The sequence below is a fragment of the Pleurodeles waltl genome, chromosome 2_1 (assembly GCF_031143425.1).
Source record: "Pleurodeles waltl isolate 20211129_DDA chromosome 2_1, aPleWal1.hap1.20221129, whole genome shotgun sequence".
NCBI lineage: Eukaryota > Metazoa > Chordata > Amphibia > Caudata > Salamandridae > Pleurodeles > Pleurodeles waltl.
In genome coordinates, this window is record NC_090438.1 from 34,025,277 (window position 1) to 34,044,863 (window position 19,587).

General features: G+C 46.5%; 1 protein-coding gene across 1 annotated transcript in view; it reads right to left on the minus strand.

The window, feature by feature from the left end:
- Window positions 1-19,587, minus strand: part of LOC138258267 (G-protein coupled receptor 143-like) — a 97,255-nt gene that overhangs the window by 18,492 nt on the left and 59,176 nt on the right. The window contains exons 5-8 of the mRNA XM_069205929.1: window positions 19,199-19,293; window positions 12,856-12,948; window positions 8,091-8,200; window positions 7,294-7,402 (exon numbers count right to left, since the gene is read on the minus strand). Coding sequence (XP_069062030.1) covers window positions 7,294-7,402; window positions 8,091-8,200; window positions 12,856-12,948; window positions 19,199-19,293 — 407 coding nt within the window. The remainder of the gene's footprint in view (window positions 1-7,293; window positions 7,403-8,090; window positions 8,201-12,855; window positions 12,949-19,198; window positions 19,294-19,587) is intronic.

Consider the following 19,587-nt stretch of genomic DNA (forward strand, 5'->3'; position numbering starts at 1 on the left):
GCAAGATGGTGGGGGTCTTTGTAATAATGACTCGTCTTTACAATTCTGTTTCTTGCACTGTTCATTATCCTAATCATTGCAGCCCATGCAACTTATCGCAGATTGCAGTTGTGTTAAATAAAAACTATTGAAACTTTACTGCATCTTCGTTATTGCCTGTGTTTGGTTGAGACACGATGTATCTGTGAGAAAGGGGGTAATCTCTGTTTAACCACGACACTCCCTGAGATGTCATACTCTCGAGTCCATGCGTAACGGCTGCCACAAATCACCTTTTACCATTTGGGTTTTTGGTGAGGTGCTGCTACTGAGCCAGAAGGGTTGGGACGACAGCTGCGACTTGTTGTAGGATAGGCATAGTCGCCTACAAACACAAGTAATGTCATCCTTAAACCAACAGTCTTGCCTAGAGCAAGAGTCCAAACTACGACAACAATAAACATAAAAAACCAGTTAAGAAAATTAGAGAAAATGTCAATAAATTATTTGACACCAAACCTATGAAAATCCAATCAGTAGAAACAGATTTCTGATTTTTTAAAGTTTAAAGGTCCAAAATAGCAAGTCCTCAGTTTTAGAAAATGTCCACCTGGACACCTTTAGCAGCACAGTCAAGGGACCAGGAGTGGAGGGAGCCCTCTTGGGGTGCAAGACTCACTCAGGCTGGGTCCAGGTTTAAGAAGGTGGGAGCCTTTAATGTCCCTGTGGCTCAAAACAGGAGACCAGCTGAACTAGCCCTTGGAGTCACTTCTGGAGTCCTGGATGTAGGTGGTGATGCAGAGCTCTGCAGCCGGGCTGGTCTCTGAAGGTCCTAAGCAGGTGCCAGGCAGCAAAGCAGTCCTTCCAGGTACAGCAGCAGTCTGGCAGAGTGCACAGCAGCAGGAAGCCCTCAGAGTCCTTCCACTGGTCCAGAGGTGAACTGAGGAGCAGGTCATAGAGCCCTCTTTTTATACCCTGGTGCTCTGCTCCTAGAAGTTGGGTGAAGTTTCCAGAAAGGTTTTCTGAAGTTCCAGGAATTTCCTGCCTCCCCTCCCCTGGCTCCCAGCTGGCTGCACTGAAAATACAGGGTCGTTAAGCCTATTGTGTGGTGGCAGAGCCCAGCCTATTCAGCTGCAAGTGGGGATGTGCTTAGTCCTGACTCCCCCCCCCCCCCCAATCAAGTCAGTTAATGGCCCATTCAGGCTCTGCTAATCCCCCTATTGTGTGACTGCCTGGGGTGAATTCACAAAGTCCAAACTGTCAGTTACACACAGTCATGTAACCAAAGGCAGGTTACAGGCACAGAGGCACTTTTTAAAAGTGGCATTTCAAACTTGCGATGATAAATCTGACTTTACCACTAAAGAGGGTTTATCAATACAAGTTCAAAGGTACCAAACATGATGTATCTACCACCTCTGGTTTAGGAATTACAACTTGTTAATTTTAATAAGGATCCCCCAATGTTACCCAATGGGAGGGATAGGCCTCTCAGTAGTGAGAACACACATTTGGGAGTTTTTCACTACTAGGGCATGTAAAACTAAAAAGTACAGGCCCTACCTTTTAATTACACAGCACCCTTCCCTATGGGCAATTTAGGGCCTACCTTATGGGTGATCTATATGTAATAAAAGGGGAGTTTAAGGCTTGGCAAGGGGTTTTAAATGTCAATGGGACATTGCCTTCAGGCTACAATGGCAGGCCTGGGACAAGTTTTAAGGTGCCACTTAAGTGGGTAGCACAATAACTGCTGCAGGACCACTGGTAGCATTTAATTTACGGGCACTGGGTATATGGTATACCACTCTGCAAGAAACTTACATGTAAATAACATATGCCAATCAGATATATACCAATCAAACCATGTTTATGGGAGTGAGCACATGCACTTTAGCACTGGTTAGCAGTGGTAAAGTGCACAGACTCCTAAGGCCAAAAGAGCAAAACTCCAGACAAAATGGAGGCAAGCAGGCAAAAAGGTTGGGGGAAGACCACCCTAAGGCTGACAGGTCTAATACCCCAACCCTCAATAGTCATCTATTTTGCCTGACAATCCATTAACCTTGCGGAATGGCCTGGAGTATGTCAAGGGAGGAGTCCTCTCTGAGCCACGTTTCGGTTAAAAAGACTGCGTCTGGCCTGAGTTCCTCGATAAAATCATGCATTTCAATTTTATGCTTGACCAGCAGCCTACAGTTAAGAGAAAAGAGTGGTTTACTGGTACCGCAGGGGTGGGTATAGTGAAGTTAAGAGTGAAAAATCACAGGGCCACATCTGGAGTCCAAATTTTCCAGGTTTAGGAAACCACAGCAGGCTTTGGGAGGAACAGGGTGCAGGCTCATAAGATCACGTTTTGTGTAAAAAGTGGGGACTGACCTGAAAGGACCAGGGGTCCCCTTGTCCCTGTGCGGACAGGCTTCCCTTTAGCACACCCCCTTTGCCCGGCAGCGCAGCACCCCCACTTTTATGGCCAGCTTCCAAAAACACCAGAATGCTGACCAAGATGGTGCTTAAACCCCCCCCCCCAGCTGTGTGGTTTAACGCACCGCTGCCAACAAGTAATCCCGCTTATTACAAGCCTCCGCTCTTCAGAGGATGCCCCCAAACAATTAATAAGCCCTCAAAGTGCAAAGAAGAAATTAAAAAACAGCGAAATTTTAAATGACAGTATTCAGAGTCGCGCTAACAGGCGATCTCCCGAATAATAAAAAAAAATGTTTTAAAACAAAAGCAGTAATATAGCCCCGCAGCAGTAATGCATGAAGTGTGAGTGCAACAATTTTACCGTGGGAGCAATCCTGCAGCTAACACCCCTGCATTCTACATTATTCAATAATCTGCAATGCCTCAAAATATTTACTGATGCTCTGGAAATAAATATGCAGAACTTACAGAATTTGTCTATACTACTGTCTTACAACTAGTTACAGGGGTATGTGTCTAGATATCCACTGGTGGTAATGTACCGTCAACAGCAGCCTTGGCCTTTCTGACAGACAGGCTTTGGCTTCAAGCCACAACCTACTCTCAAACACACCAGGTGCGCTCAGTCTTTACCTTCTATAACATGGAGGGCATCTTCCACCCTAAACATTCCTGATTTGTAAAAAAGTGCGTCATATCACTTTTAAAATACACAGTTACACACTTCGAGGGTTTACGCTATTTCCAGGCTCTCAAACCACACAGAGTACGGAGTGTTTGACTCTGGTGTTATCACGGATGTCATTTGTGACGTCATCAATGATGTCATTTAGCATGTCATGAGTGATGTAATACAGGAGGGCATAAGCTGGGGTGCACGTGATTGTAAACTATAGTGAATTACAGAGGTTTATTTTGGCTTTTAAGCATTAGTTCTTATTTTATTTCAATACCTAACTACAATGACACTTCAAACTTTGCTTTTTTCAGTGTATATTGTGACCAGACTCTTATCTGTATCAAAGAAAGCATGGTCCTTTGATCCCTCTCCAGTAAAGGTTCACGGTTATGGCAGAACCAACACCTTCCGCAGACATCCCGTGTGCATGCTGAGTCTGTGTGCATGTACTTTGAGTCTGCGAAACATGTATGGTGGGAGGATTCTGGGCCTCATTTAGAGTTTGGCAAAGGAGGTTACTCTGTCACAAACATGATCGACATCTTTTTACGATCCCATGATCTCCTATGGGAATCGTAATACAGCGGATGGGATACCTGTCACGTTTGTGACGGAGTGACCCGACCCCAAACTCTAAATCAGGCCTTAGTGTTTGAGTACTGAAGCTTCTGGGTGCCCCTGGCTTAGCGTGACACAAGATGGGCGGTGAAGTCAACTTCCCCAAACACAGACGTAACGAGGGTGAGACTGCTACCTTTGGAAATTCAATGAAGGCTGCTGGTAACGGGCTGCTGATTAGTTCTGCCTTATCACAGCCATTTGGTGGATGGTAGAGTTAAAGAATGGGACTGGAGTTTCAGTTGTTCAAGGTGACAAAGTTTCAGCGCCAGGCCTGCCCTTTTGTCTATCCCCAATTCCTCCTTCAGGAAAGCTCAGGCAGGCAGGTGAAGACAGCTCACGCTTAAATGTGCTCATGTTGTGGGAGTTACTGCTAGGAAACAGCCCCCGTGCTGCCTGCTGTGAAAAGGGTCACCTTCCATAGATCCTGTGTCTACAGAGCAGTCCAAGAAGGACACTTGAAAGAGAACTAGTCTAAACCCAGTTCTGAAGTTTAAGACCTCTCCTGTCTGGGAGTATGTGGAAAAGTGGCATCCAAACCCCCCACCCCCCAATTTTGTTCTAGTCCAAGGTTGTTTTTGGCCAAGGGGGTGCAGAGTACTCCAAGAGCTGCTGTGTAACCAGGGCTGGTGTCTACCTGACAGTCTCCCACAGGTGAGGGGGCATCACCACAAGCCACTGCATTCTGCCGGAGGAGCCGAGGACCTGCCTAAAGAGCCTAGAAGCCTTTGTGCCTTCTGAGAGATGTAAGGGGTGTGCCTGGCCCAGCAGGAGGAGAGACTGGCAAGGAAGGCCTGGAGTGTTCCCAGGGTGAGAAGCAACTAGAGGAAGTTGGCAAACTTGAGTGAGCAATCTAGGAGTGACCTGTTTTGAGAGAAGGTCCTATGGTCGCTCTGTGCACTATTGGTGAAACCGTGCGTAAGAATGTAACAGGTTTTGCCATTGTGAAATTACATGGTAATCTGCGGGAGGCCAACACGAGGGGTCTGCAGTGGTCAACTGGAGAACCGAAGCACAACAGAGGCGCAAGAAGAGAACTCAGCCTCACGCCTTAAAATGGTCCCCCATTGAAAATCCATCTCACATGACAGTCTGCAAAGCTTGCAATGAACAGATGCATTTTTGGGAAGTCCTAAATAGATGGAGTTTCACAACTCATGACGGCATCTCTCACAGGAACCAAATGAGAAAAGGAGAGACAGGGAGGATTTGTTTCAGTGCCCAATGGCTGAACAAGGGGGATTTCAGCACCAATACACTGACTTGATCAAACTCCACACTTAACTCAATCACAGCCCCTGGATGACTTACTCCCACAGTGGAGGGGGCAAGAACCCATGGAGGAGAGCCAAAGTTTATTCTCCCATGGGTTGATTTTAGTAATCAGAGGCAAGATCTCAGATCTGTCTGGGTTCAGTTTGAAAAAGCATCTCCTTCCAAACCTTAGTGGAGGCCGATAGACCAAGACTGGCATCGGACGGGTCGTGGTTAGGTTGGTGTTATGATTATCCACTGAGTATCACCTTGTACTAATATGTGGTCTTACGTTAGATGTCAGTAGCATGGACTGAGCTCAAGACTACACCTGTTGGTAAGGAGGAGCTGTTCCAAGCACACAACAGCTCAGATACCAGTGCCTCTCAAATAATAAATAACACAAGGCCAAACCAAGCTTGTTAAAAGAAAACTATTCCTACACATGAACCATTAAGGGCCTGATTACAAGTGGACCGTTAAACTGATACCCCTGAGCAAACAAGTTTGTGCCGCGATCAAAATTATTAGTGGCTAGATGGGTTTTTTAACAAGTGTGAGAAACTTTGAGGTGTAGGTGGCAAAGTGGGTGAAGACTGAACTACGGTTTTCAGACTGGTTGCCAAATGACCAATCCCCTGGCACAAGACAGGCATCAGTCTCTTTCTCTCATCCTGTACTCAACCAGGCACATCTCACAGGAGTGTCCCTGCAGTGTCCTAGCTTCCTGTCCTTCTAAGGTCACACATCTATCCAGTGCCATAAACTAATCGGGACTTGTGTGTTCAGCAGCAAGCTCCAAGGGGAAGCACCAGGGAGGGCCCCCAGCACAGCCATTGATATGTCGAGGAGTTGCAGGGCTACCCCTGGCAGTCAGCTCAGTCTAGCTCACACAAAGTCAGACTAGCCGCAACACAGCTCCAGACAGGAAGAGTCCTCTGGACTTCGACCTTCAGAAGTTGCAAACGTATTTAAGATTTGTAGGCACAGCATAGTCAGTACAGCTCAGCAAAAGACCATCAGGGGAAATGCTGGGATTCTAATAGTGCAGTTCTAAGCTCAAAGTGTACCAACAGTTAGCTGTCCATACACAAGCCTCATTCTTACTAGCAAGCGGCCTCAGCGACAACCCCCGTGTGGCTTCCAAGATCAATAAGGGAAGTCTCAACAAACTATTCCCCGTCACTTTTTGCCTCCACTGGACTTCAAAGGGAAACCTTGTAGGGAGTCAAGAGTGTGGACGGGCTCCCAAGGCGAAGAGTCTGGTCTGGTCCAGTGAAGAAAAGGGCGGTCCACGTAAAGGTAACTGGTCTTCCTCGAAAGGGCAAGTGGGGTGAACATTGCCCCGGTCTCCCTATCCAGGTCGATTAATATTTGCATACTTCCTGTGATTCAAGCCTGACCCAGATGTATGTGTTGGAGCAGAGTGGCCTCAAGGTAAACTCAGCCGTGCAATGGACCCCATAAGAAAACAGGTGTGGTATCATTTTGGTGGAGTTGTGATCCCAGAACCTCAATATAGTTACCAGAACTGAGTAACGCGATGACCGCCGTGAGCTGGTCCACAATGACCCTTTCCGGCACTCTAGATGGGTAGAAATGACTGGAACCAGTGGCTCAGTGCAGGTTTGTTCCTCAACACACAACACAACAAAATGTGTTTACTGCCCTCCTTCTGGTACCTCCCCCCAGGCAGTACCCTTTAACAGCCCTTCCTTGGCAGCTCATATCAAACTGGAAGCAAAAAGCTGGGATGTTGGGCAGTAGCTGCGCTTGTTGCACCGCGCAAGGAGTGATCTCGCCCCATGCTCCGCGGTGGTGTTAGGAGAATGGATCCGCCCTCAAGCAAGTGTAACAAAAGGACACTAAGGGTCTAATTCAGAACTCAGCGGACGGGTTACTTCCTCACAACGATGAAGGATATCCCATTGCTGAAATCTAAATCCCATTCTTTCCTATGGGATTTACATGTCGGCAGATGGGATATCCTTCATCGTTGTGACGGGGTAACCCGTCCGCTGAGATCTAAGTCAGGCCCTAAATTCTGTATTGGTACGTCAGGGCCGCATTACCCAAAAAGCATTACCCTCCCATATAAACAAAACCAGCTTTGATTGTAACATTCAGCTGGGAACTCTCTCAGCTTGTCCAAGTCCGAACCTAGGGAGGTGTAGACATGGCATTCTGTAACTCATCACTCTACAGCAGACTAACCAATACCCTGCCAAGGCCATGAGAACCCCCTGCTCAGGACAGTAGGAGCTCCCCATACCTGTCACACAGTCTGTGAGAAAGACCTTCCCTCACACTTCTCTCACCGTAGTCAGGATAATTACCAGGCCGTGAAGGTGAGGGTGATTTTCAGGAAGCGTGCACGGACCTTCCTCTTGCGGAGCCTTTCGCTGGCGGTGTAACTCCCAGTTTTCTTCCTCAGAATGGCGGTGACTGTCATGGAGAAAATACAAACTCGGTCACATCCCACCCTTCGCCCAGGAGGAAGCCTTCTTCGAAGCGACCTAGTGCGTGAAGAGCCTAGACGGGGCAAGGATCCATAAGGTCATTACCTTAGTCCTATCAAAAAAATCGACTACTGCAATGACCTCTATCTTAACATCCAACAAAGACGCAAAGAAAACTGCAGACACTGCAGAAGGCAGCTGGCCGGATGCTGCTTGAGATTCCAAAGTTCCAGTCAGCTTCCCAGGCCATACACAAACTGCACTGGCTCCCCATAAATATGCATCTCTTTCAAGGCCTTACATGGCCTTGGACCTGAATATTGTTTTAGAAACCTTCCATGGTACAAGCCTTCAAGGACTTTACACTCCATCTCAGCTAAAAACATTATCATTCCTCGGTGCAACCTGGAAAAATGGGGTGGCAGGAGCTTCATAGGTGGCACCGCCCATCTCTGGAACAGCCTCCCTCTGTACCTAAAATCACAGACCACCCGGCTTAGGTTTAGAAAGGACTCAAAGACTTGGCTCTTTACTACCCAATCTTAGCTCAGTCCTCTTCTTCCTTCCCTACTTAACACTGTAAGCTCCATGATTCCCCAGCACCAGGACACCCTTGGGCATTGGCGTGCGTTATAAAACCAACATTAAAGAAGGATACAGGGTGGTCTACTCACCGGCACAGAAGGCCTTCGCCAAGAGCAGCGGGTTCCCCAGCAAAGCCAGAAGCAGTGGCACGTATGTGACAACTTCATGGAAGAGGACGAGGCCATGAAGGGACCCGCACCTGGAAAGGAAGGGTAGGGACACCGAAGAAGAGGGAAACTGAAGAAGTGGCAACATAAAAATCCCAGAAGAACTCACGAGCAGCCATGTACAGATAAGAACACTAAAGTGAGGCTGGATTTCATCTAAACATAGAGCATTAGCTAGGTGTTTCAGGGCAGGGCAGCCACAATAATTTGGAGTATTAAAACACCATAAATCCACGAGTCATGTTTGCAATTGTTTACTGCGTAAGGTGCGCAAAAAATTAAGTCACCAGACCTACACATAAGCCCACACTTACCACAGCCATCCTCAAGTGGCTTGTACAAGCAGCCATTCGCTCCCCATAAAAAGTACAAATCACCATTCATACTATTCCAGAGGCTCTTTAAAGCAGACGATAGTCGACAACCAACCAGAAAGAGCAGCGGACAAGTGGTGCACCAAGCCATATAGACACAACTCAACTGTGTCTGATGCAAACACATCAGGGTCAACCGCATCACGACCATTGCAGGAAAACACCAGCAGATCACTGATCCAGAGCGGGGTGACCACCCTCATATCCTGCATCCAACCTCGCTATCAACTTAAACCTCATCCTTTACCCATTTGTGCAGCAAAGGAGGTTGATATCACATGGCTCTATCAGGGGCGTAGCCTAGTCAATGAAGTTCAGGATCTAAAATTTCCTAACTACAAAAGCAGTTGACTGCAGAGTGTAGGGGTGAAATTAAAGTTTGGGATGGACTGTGTCCATAAGGAACACGGTCAATACTGATTTGCATTAGGTTAGGAAATGGGTGATTAGTTGTGTGGCCTGTACAAGTAATGGGTCCACATTCACCCCCTCACTGGGAACCAAGCACCCCATTGTAGCGCTTGACTCTCTGAGGGTAGCGTTGCAGAGCAGCTGAAAAGACCTACTCAGGGGAGGTGGTGTGGCCTAGTAATCACCATTCGCAGGCAATAATAACACTCAATAAACAATGGTCCAGTCTGTGCTTTCTCATTAGAAAAGGAAAAGTACATTTATTGCACACACAATACTATGCAGTGATTTACAAAAGTACATACGCCTGGTGGAAATACCTTTGGCAACATTAAATTTAACCCCTAAATGATCATGGCCCTAAACTCCCAGACCCCAAATGTATAATACAGCACATAACCATATAGGGGGTGTCACTTTACATCAGGTCAACGTTATCACACCAAAAGGCCAGAGTCACAAGTCATATTATGTCATTCCATCACGGACTACAGTAACCAATATCCATCCGCACACCTTTATGAGAGATAACGCACTGCAGTCTCTCAGGAATAACCATTACAGTCAGCAATACAACAACGCTAAGCAAAGCACTGTGAAGAACCTGTTTAATTAAAGCATTGTTGAAACATAACCACGTGTCTGTCTTAAACAAACGTAAGCCACATAGACTGCAGCCACAGTGTCCCACACAAGCTCCAGCCTGGAGTCCTTGAAAATGCATGAACCGCTTAGGGTGGTCCCAATTTCTTTGACCCTTTCAAATTAAAGTCAGTGCCTTCGGTAACTTCCCTTGTGGGGGGACCTGCTGCACTTCGGCAACACCCCTACACTCACTTTTACCCTGTTAGTGGTGGCCCGGCCATCCTGGGGCCATCAAATGGGCTCATTTGTTTCCTGGTGGTCAGCCCTCGCTAACCGGAGCCTTTTTCTCAGGCATCCTGGCCTCTAAGTGGCACACTTTGCAGGGAGTTGGTTCCACTGGCTCCCTGTGACAGCCTTTCTCCCTTTTCCCCTCTGGTGCGTCTCTCCTCCTGGGTGCAGAAGTTCAGTTCTTCTCCGAACGGGGCCTTTTGGGTTATAAGGGGGACCAGCTTCCCCGGTCCTGGTGTCGAAGAAGGCATCAGGGGTTCCTCCTTACTGTTGTCCATGGCTGCCACCATCCAGTTCCATTGTTCAGCTCCAACAAAAATCACTTTCTTCCCCTTTTTAAGTGGGGGTAGAAAATTCTAGAAGCCAGGCACCCCTAATCCCAGGGTGCCCTATCACCTCTCCATCCCTGTCCCAACCCTCCTGCACAGCATATTAGGACAATTCAAAATGATGCAATCTGAAAGCCACTGGTCACATCTCCTCTGGGGGATTAAGCTCCACCCCTCACTGATATCACTGCCAGGGCCTTTCCCATCAAAACTTCAAAGGGGAGCCCCCTCCTGTCTTAGCTCCAGAGGTTTGCACCACCTCCTTTGTTCAGTGGTGTGTGGCCTTGGGCAGTCCCAACCCTGGCGTGACAGTTAATTAATGGTTGCAGATTTTCTTCCCCGCCCCTTCCTTCTCAGAAGCTGAGTGAAGCAATGTTACTTGTTCCCTTTGTGTGGGGCGGCCGTTGTTCCTTCTACTGGAGCGCAACGCAGTTAACACAGCCCTGTGCGGTCACAGAAGGCCTAGTTCTAGATACCGAGAGGAGCTGGAGAAATGGGACAATTCTGGATGACCCAGAAGATGTGCATGTAGCTTCCTGGGACTGGCAGAATCCATACTGGCACGTTTCACCCCATTTTGATATGTTGATGGACCGGTGTGCAGCTATCAGGCTGAGGACGACAGTATCCTCACATGCGCAGCCCCACTCATGTGCACATGTGTTTATGTGTAACCAGCCAAGGGCCCCTTACCTTTGCTGCGTCACAGCTGCCTTATCTTAAAAGGTGGACACGAGTGGTAAACACAAGCAATCTATACATCATGCATTTACTATGAGTGAACCACCAGTTGTGAGGCTCACCCACAGTAAAAAGTCCAAAACTAAGTGGCCCAAAAGAAATAAAAATCCAGATGGATTAAATGGTCAGAACCCATTTCGTTACAGTGGGTCTCTATCCCAAGTGGCACAGTGGGCAAACAACAATGGGCGAGAATGCTACACCGAGCAATTGCCACTGGTTAGACTACTTGCAAGCATTCTTCCCATCACTTTTTGGGCGTCTGATTGTCAGTAGTATGCTTGGAAACCAGAGTCTGGCATAGCTTTCCAAGCCTACTACTGCCAACGTTTGTGAATTAAAAAAAGTAAGTTTCCATCCATTCAAGGAGTACTTCCAAAGGGGCAGATTTGCTACTCTTTTGGCAAACCAGTCACTATATATATTTAATATCCCAATCCAAAAAAACTAGTTAAAAACCTCAGTGAAATGGGAACGACAAAAAAAAAAAAAAAAACTGCCACATATGTAGCAGACCTGACTCAGGGCCCCCAGATCACACTGCCAAATCAACAATGAATTTGAGGAGTGTCACACCCGCTGAAACTACGCCCCGCCCGTTCCACCTGGGGCTGGTAGTGCGTACTGGGAAATCATGACTACAGTCTCGTAAAACACAATGGCCCAGAGTCCCTGCCCTGGTATCCCTTTTAAAAAAAAATGTTTTACCACTCCACGCACTCTTCTGCGTCTCTGCTACAAGACGCCTTGATGGTAGTGTGTCAAGTCAGTGCCTGAGGGCAGGTTTGCATGTTTCTAGTCATTGCCTTTTACAAATCATGTTATCAAATGACTGATGACCCATGTACGAAGCCCGAGCCACAGAGGAGGGCAAGCAGGCACATTAGTAGTGTGGGCAGAGCCAGAGCTGAGCCGTGGGTCTGATTTGGCTCCAAGAGTCCATGAATGAGCCATGAAAACGTTTAGCATGTATATCATACAACAAACATGATCTAAAAATATGATACAATCTCTTAAAAATAGTATATTTCCTTAACATGTGGAAGCGTTTCACCTTAGTACATCAGATTATATCACTGCATAGACAGACATTTATTAAAAGGGATATTGTTTTTAGAAACATTCATGGCTTGCCACACAATGACAATGCCATTGGTGACCTAAGAGGTGTCAGAAGTCATGCAAACCGTAAACATGGCCTAGATTATCATCAAGGTGAAACAACATTACAAACTATATAATCAAATATAAGAGGTACTTTTACAGTGCACAACCTGAACTCAAGTATAAGTATTCAAAAGTGTGCTCATACGTGAGAATAAAGAAAAGGAAGCTCTATGAAATAAAATGTTTGCCTAGGATCACACAGTTTGGATAAGTAGTGAAACCGTATTGTTTTCAGGTTATATGATTTCCTATTTTGAAATTCAGCCACCAGATTCATCTCAGACTCTCTCATTTACATAAAAAGGTCACAGTTTTGCCTTTTATTTATTGCTACCAAAGAGAAAAACCAAAACAGAAATAGGAGACCGGACTCATGGCCCCCAGTCCAAACTACCAAGCCAGGAATGTGTTTGTTTGGGGGGGGGGGTGTCACACCCCAAACACTCCACAGAATTTACACCACTGGGTGCCATGCACCTTATTTACCACCTGTTGTACCTCACCGCATAGTAGCCACACCCCATTCACTAACAGGATGCAGTCAACAACAGTGACTTTTTTGACAGAATTACTAGACACATAATAGAAGGTGTTAGAACCTACAGAACAATGAGATCTTCTCACTGGTCCATTGTTGTAGTGATAACCCTCAATGTACATGACCCACTGAGAGAACAAATCTTTGAAAGAAGAACATTTATTTCTTGCCTTAAAAGGGTTACTGCTAAGTTTGACATCTGGTGTCATTAGCTAAGTTTCCTTCTCCATCAGATATCACAGAGGTTAACTCACCTGGAGTCTGAAGGGAGAGACAACATCAAAACTCCCTGGAAGCAGACGAGGCTGGAGATTCCCCACGAGAGCAGGCAATAGAGATTGGCAGGTCTGTAAATAGATGGACAAGGGTGAATGCACGAATAACAAACTGTAAACTTCCACAGTGATGCAAGGGTTCTCCTACCCCTGGTGGTGACCTACCACCTACCTTAACACCAAAAAGGCAGCAGAACGAGCAGTTGGATTTGATTTTCTGGCACAGGAATTCTGCTAGAATGTCCAGTGGCAGTGGAACTGTGATGACCAACAAAACATCCTCTCACGGTACGTGCAACAGGAGGTCTTGCCCTTGCACAATCATTCTGGTAGACACCATTTCTTCTGCACACAAACAACTGCGGAGAGTCTAGTGCTCTGGTGGCTCGCGTACTTGTATTTGGTGCAGCTGCCAAGATGCAACACTCCTGGCTACTGGGACAGATGCTGGAGTGTCAGATTATTTTACAAGCATTATTTTTTTAATCCTCCCCCTGGTAGGATTTTAGCCTAATTCTCTGGACTATTTCTTCAAAATGTTCTTGGGCAGAAAAGCACAAGAACATGGATTCTCTTGCTCGTGTCATGGCTGTGACATGTGGTAGGTCTGTGGGGGCGACATTCACAACATTAAGAGTTTTAGTGACACGGCACCCATGCAGAGGGGGGACCATCTCCTTAGTTGTATTAGAGGTAGAGTCTTCCTATAGATTTATATTAATACATGTGGTCAATAAAGACATCCAAAGTGAGGCTCTGACACTGGAACAGAATCTGAAACTAAACAGACTAGAGAAGAGATATTGCCCAAGAATAAGTGCTAGAAGTGGCAATATAAAAGTGTAAGTACTCTCTACCCCAGAGTACCTGATTGCTACTGAGAAGTGCTGGTCCTCTCAATTAAAGGCACTGCACCCCTTCTGAAAAAGTGCTGGTGCTGAACCGAGCCAAGGACCAACCAGCGCGGAGTCAAAGGAAGACCAGAGAAAGATCAGAACCATTAAAAGAACCGCCATGCAAATCAAGCAACAGATGCATAAAAGAAAACACTCTAAAATGAAAAAATACTTCACTTCACTTTTAGGTCTAGCTTGGCAGCATAGCACATCTATCTGCAGGACCTAATATTACCAGGCCTTTAACATATACAAATGTATCCTGTTGACACACATATACAAGTCTTATGCTCACATCTCATGGTATTGGCTGTTTAGTGTAATGTGATGAGGTGAATGTAGACCTCTGGAGGAGCTCTGGGCACCACCCCTGGGGTGGTGATGGACAAGGGAGTGGTCACTGCCCTTTCCTTTGTCCAGTTTTGCACCAGAGCAGGGCCTGGGGGTCCCTGGACTGGTGTAGACTGGATTATGCAAGGAGGGCACCATCTGTGCCCTTCAAAGCATTTCAAGAGGCTCTGGGAGTCTATCCCTCCCATACCTGTAACACCTATTTCCAAAGGGAGAGGGTGAAACACCCCTCTCCCGAAGGAAATCCTTTGTTCGGCCTTTCTCCAGTTGAGCTGCTCAAGTAACAGGAGGGCAGAAACCTGTCTGTGAGGTGGCAGCAGCTGAGGCTGCCTGGAAAACCTCAGAAGGCTGTAATGGCAATACTGGGGTTCCTCTAAGGAGCCCCCAGAGTGCATGGAATCATACAACCAATGCTTGCAAAAGCCTCAGGGTATGATTCCAACATGTTTGATACCAAACACGCCTATGTTCGGCGTTACCATTATGTAGCTGTACATAGGTAGTGGCCTATGCACAGAACACGCATAAAATGGCGTCCCTGCACTCACAAAGTTTGGTAAAATGGTCCCGGAGGTCATGGGGACACCTCTGCTAGTGCAAGGATGCCCTCACACAGGTACTCTGCACCTAGCCTTCACAGCTGGAAGGCCTGCAATAGGGGTGATTTATAAGTGACCTGGCAGTAAATGGCAGTGAAAGGGTGCATGCACCTTTTCACGCAGGCTGCAATGGCAGTCCTGCAGAAGCCTTTGCATGGGCTCCCTATGGGTGGCAAAAGAAATGCTGCAGCCCATAGGGATCCCCTGGAACCCCAATGCCCTGGGTACTTAGGTACCACATACTAGGGACTTATAAGGGGGCACCAGTATGCCAATACTGGGTTACCAGTATGCAGTGACGCAATTTAGAGGAGAGAGAGCATAATCACTGGGGTCCTGGTTAGCAGGATCCCAGTGAACACAGTCAAAGATACTGACATCAGGCAGAAAATGGGGGTAACCATGCCAAAAAGAGGGTACTTTCCTACGGGTACCCTCAGAACCAACCTCAGGGTGGAGAAGTGCTAAAGTGATGAGGTGAATGGAGGGTACCCCAAGAACCAATCTCAGGCTAGAGAAGTGTAATGTGATGAGGTGAATGTAGGGTACCCCAAGAATCAATCTCAGGCTAGAGAAGTGTAAAGTGATGAGGTGAATGTAGAGCACCCTCAGAACCAATCTCTGGATGGAGAAGTGTTATGTGATGAAGTGAATGTAGGGTACCCCTAGAACCAGTCTCCAGATGGAGAAGTGTAAAGTGATGAGATGAATGTAGAGCACCCTCAGAACCAATCTCCGGATGGAGAAGTGTTATGTGATGAAGTGAATGTAGGGTACCCCTAGAACCAGTCTCCAGATGGAGAAGTGTAAAGTGATGAGATGAATGTAGAGCACCCTCAGAACCAATCTCCGGATGGAGAAGTGTTATGTGATGAAGTGAATGTAGGGTACCCCTAGAACCAGTCTCCAGATGGAGAAGTGTAAAGTGATGAGATGAATGTAGGGTACTCCCAGAACCAATCTTCTGACGGAGACGTGTCAGAGACCTCTACGGTGGGAGGACAGGCAATCACCATAAGAATTTTTTTTTTTTTTTTTTTTTTTTTTTAAAAGACAGAGCACTAAGCTGTAGCAAACCAAAAAAAAAAAAAAAGCTGTGTTTACTGTTCCAGAATAGAGAGAGCAAACTCACTTACTTTGGACGGGAGAACAGGCAGGTTTCGGGGAGCAGGAATAATTACTACAAGAGGGAAATAGCAGCCAACATCAGAACGCCAACAAAGTCATGGACTGTTGGTGAGGAGAAAGGGGCAGGACCTGGAGTTTTGTAAGGGGCGGAGGGACAATACTGTAGAGGGAGGGGCAAGAATGTGTGAGAAAGTTCTTGCACCAATTAGAATGGAATGGGAGGGGCAGAGAAAGGAAGGGGAGGGTCAGAGAAAGCAAGGGCATTGGGCTATAAAAGCAGTAGAGAAGGAGACCGTCTATGAGGCAGCATCCTTTCTTAATAAGAACAGCCCTATGTGCTCATGAGGACATTACGTACTGTATGCTGTCAATTAGTGAGTAGAGGACACTTTTCCTCTTGTTTTGCACAAATCATGAATATGCTTTATAGGATCAAGGTGAAACAAATGTACAAAGTAATCATAGTGCCAATCATGCAGTGGTCAGACAGTAAACATATTAAAAAAAAACATTAAAAAAACATAACCACTAAAACACTAAGCCGCAAACCTCCCCCCGGGTCACCACACCACGTTCACAGCTTGGGCACAGTGTATTTCAGGAGATAAATTAGTGCAATATTTACAACAAAATTAACTACAATCTCTAGAAATCACATATCAAATCAATTTGACACTAATTCAGAAACTTTCTGGAAAAGAGTTTGGGAAACTAAGTGTGATGAATGCCAGAAAAACCAGGATCTTCCTTCCACAGAAAAAACATAAGTTAAAGCAGTGCATATTTTGTAAAATTAATAAATAAAAATAAACAATAATATGTTCCAGGGCCCTCATCAGGAGACCTCAGCAGCTTGTGCTACCCATTGCCTTTGCCAGCACTGCCAGTCACAGCACCTCACAACCACCAACCTTCACACGGCTACAAGTGTGACTATTCGGACTGTTCGAGGCCCCCAAAACTTTAAGAATGGCTTGGACGGTTGGTATTAGTTTTTTTTAATATATACTGAATTGATGAACAAGTGTTGTTTTGCTCCTCTTTAAACTACAGAAACAGCACCACCATGTGGCATCTTTCATAAGTGCTGGTGTTGGCAACTAAGTGCTGAGCAATGGAAACCACCGACTCAAGTTAAGCAGTGAGTTAAAGGCTTCCCCCAACTTAATACAAATTTATCAACAATATACACCTCAGTGTAGGATGGATGAACTAAATAAGCAAGAGGCATGTACAGAACACGAGCCGGGATCAAGCCTCTCTTGGCTCGCCCACCTGCACTGTAGCGCCTCGTCAGCGGATTTTTGATATTTGTGGGCACTCGTCCTTCAAAGAGAAGTGCTGCAAGGGGCTAGAAATGATCACACCTTAACAATTAAATAATTATGGGCCAGATGCATCGTTTTATTGGTCGCAAAAACTGGTCACAATTTGTGACCAGTATAAATTTTGGCACTAATAGGATGGTTTGTAGAATTCAGAGTGAGTTGCAAACCAAACTACCCAATTAAATATCCATTAGGTAGGCTGCACATTGCAATTTAATCCCATTGGATACAATCACAGGGATGGTGGTCTGTAAGGGTCAGTGACTGAATTTAAATGAAGATTTTTTAAAGCAATCCAATTTAAAGGAAAAGAAACAGAGGCTGTTATTGAAAACAAATAAAACAATTCTGATAGTTGGCAGTGGCCCCCTGGACCAATGCCCACTCCCCCAGAAACTTTTCAACAGTTCACAAAGGAGAAGTGGTCCACAGGGGACCCTTCCTTTTTATAATGAGTCAGAAGCCCAACTTGGTGGGGGGGGGGGGGAGCAGTCAGTAACTTTTCAATGGTTTGCAACTCGATTGACACACAGGACGCAGATTCTGTATTTTTAAGGGATCCCCAAAAACAACCCTACTAAATATCAGATCGTATCCCGTCACAATTCCATTTTAGGAGTCGGTAAAGGCTTACTCAAAAAAACTCAAGTCATGTTTTTTTAAACAACTGTAATGCTATTTGTCTTAGACTGTGGGGAATGGGGGGTAGACTCTACTTTTTGGCTGGGTAGCGCTGGGATAATCCAGTCTGAATAACCGCGCGCTTTAGAAATTAAGCTATTATTACCGACTCCTATAAGAGGACTGATACATATGAAAAACCTTTTTGGCAGTCACAAACTCAAGTTCAGAACGTTTACCACTGTAAAATGGGCTCGCACATCTGGCCGGATACATCCCCCACTGGACAGAACAACAAGGTTCTGGCATTGAAGAACCTCTATAGGAGTGACCTATGTGATAGCTCTGCTGTAAGGTGAGGCCAGGTTTCTCTGCACTGTTTTCAATGAGTTACCTTTCTTTTTTATTAAGTAAATATCGGAGTCTGCACATTCTTGGATTTCCTGATATTGGACTTCATTAGAGGTGCATTCACAGCAGCTCCAGACAGGGGAGTACTTCATCCAAACACAGGTCTATACATACCAACCTGAGGGTCAGAGACAGACCTGCTGCAAGTGGGCCATAGAGTACCAGGAGATACCTCAAGGTAGCACAGGAATGTCAAGAAGCAAGGGACTGCTACAGACACAGCCTGGCTCCCACACAATCCCAGGACTGGCAGCAGCAATAACACAGGCACCCACCAATGGCTCAAGGGGGAGGAAAGACAGAAAGTTGGGCTCAACCCACAAGATCAAAGGCTGGGCCCACCCACAAGATCAAAGGCTGGGCCCACCCACAAGATCAAAGGCTGGGCCCACCCACAAGATCAAAGGCTGGGCCCACCCACAAGATCAAAGGCTGGGCCCAACCACAAGATCAAAGGCTGGGCCCAACCACAAGATCAAAGGCCAGACCCACCCAGAAGACAGGACAGATTAATTCACAAGAGAGAAGGTCCAATCATCAGAAGGCCAGACCCACCTGCAAGACATAAGGCTAGACACACTCGCAAGACAGTAGGCCGCACCCACCCACATTACAGTAGGCCTGGCTCATCTATAAGTTACTAGGACAAACTCAGCCACGAGACAGTAGGTCGGACCCACCCACAAGACGGTAGGCTGGACCCACCCACAATACAGTAGGCCTCGCTCATCTGTAATATACTAGGACAAACTCACCCACAAGATAGTAGGTTGGACTCACCCACAAGACAGAAGGCCGGAGCCACCAGAAGCCTGCACCCAGGCACACAATGGATGGTAGGACCTAACCACAAGGCCAAATGCCAGACCTGCCCACAAGACAGAAGACCAGACCCCACCCTTCATGCTCCCATGGGTACCTCCAAAACCAGAATCTCTGCAGGAATCTGCAATATCTCGCATGAGGAGGAAACCTCTCTTCTCCTTACCGGACTCCTCCGGAGGGTCTCAGCCGCAGGAAAGCTTCCACAGCGTAAAAGAAGATGGCGCAGAAGAGGGCAGTGAAGAAGAAGTGGATCCAGACCTGTGGGGGAGAGAAGAGGGTGGAGAGAGGTTCGCAAGGGGTCACCATCACTCTTTCACTCTCTTCAATGTGTAACACACTCACCACCACGTCCAATCAAAAGGCATGGATGTCCATTAGAGGTAGGCGTTACCCTAGCCCAGTGGTCTTCAAACGTTTTAATGCCGCGCCCCCCCAGTTGAAAAATAAAAATCATTGGGTCCCCCTCAGAATTTTTCACAATTATTTTAGAAAGATGGCAATGTTTAAATAGGTCTAAGCCTATTTAAACATTGCAGTTAAGTACTGTTACCT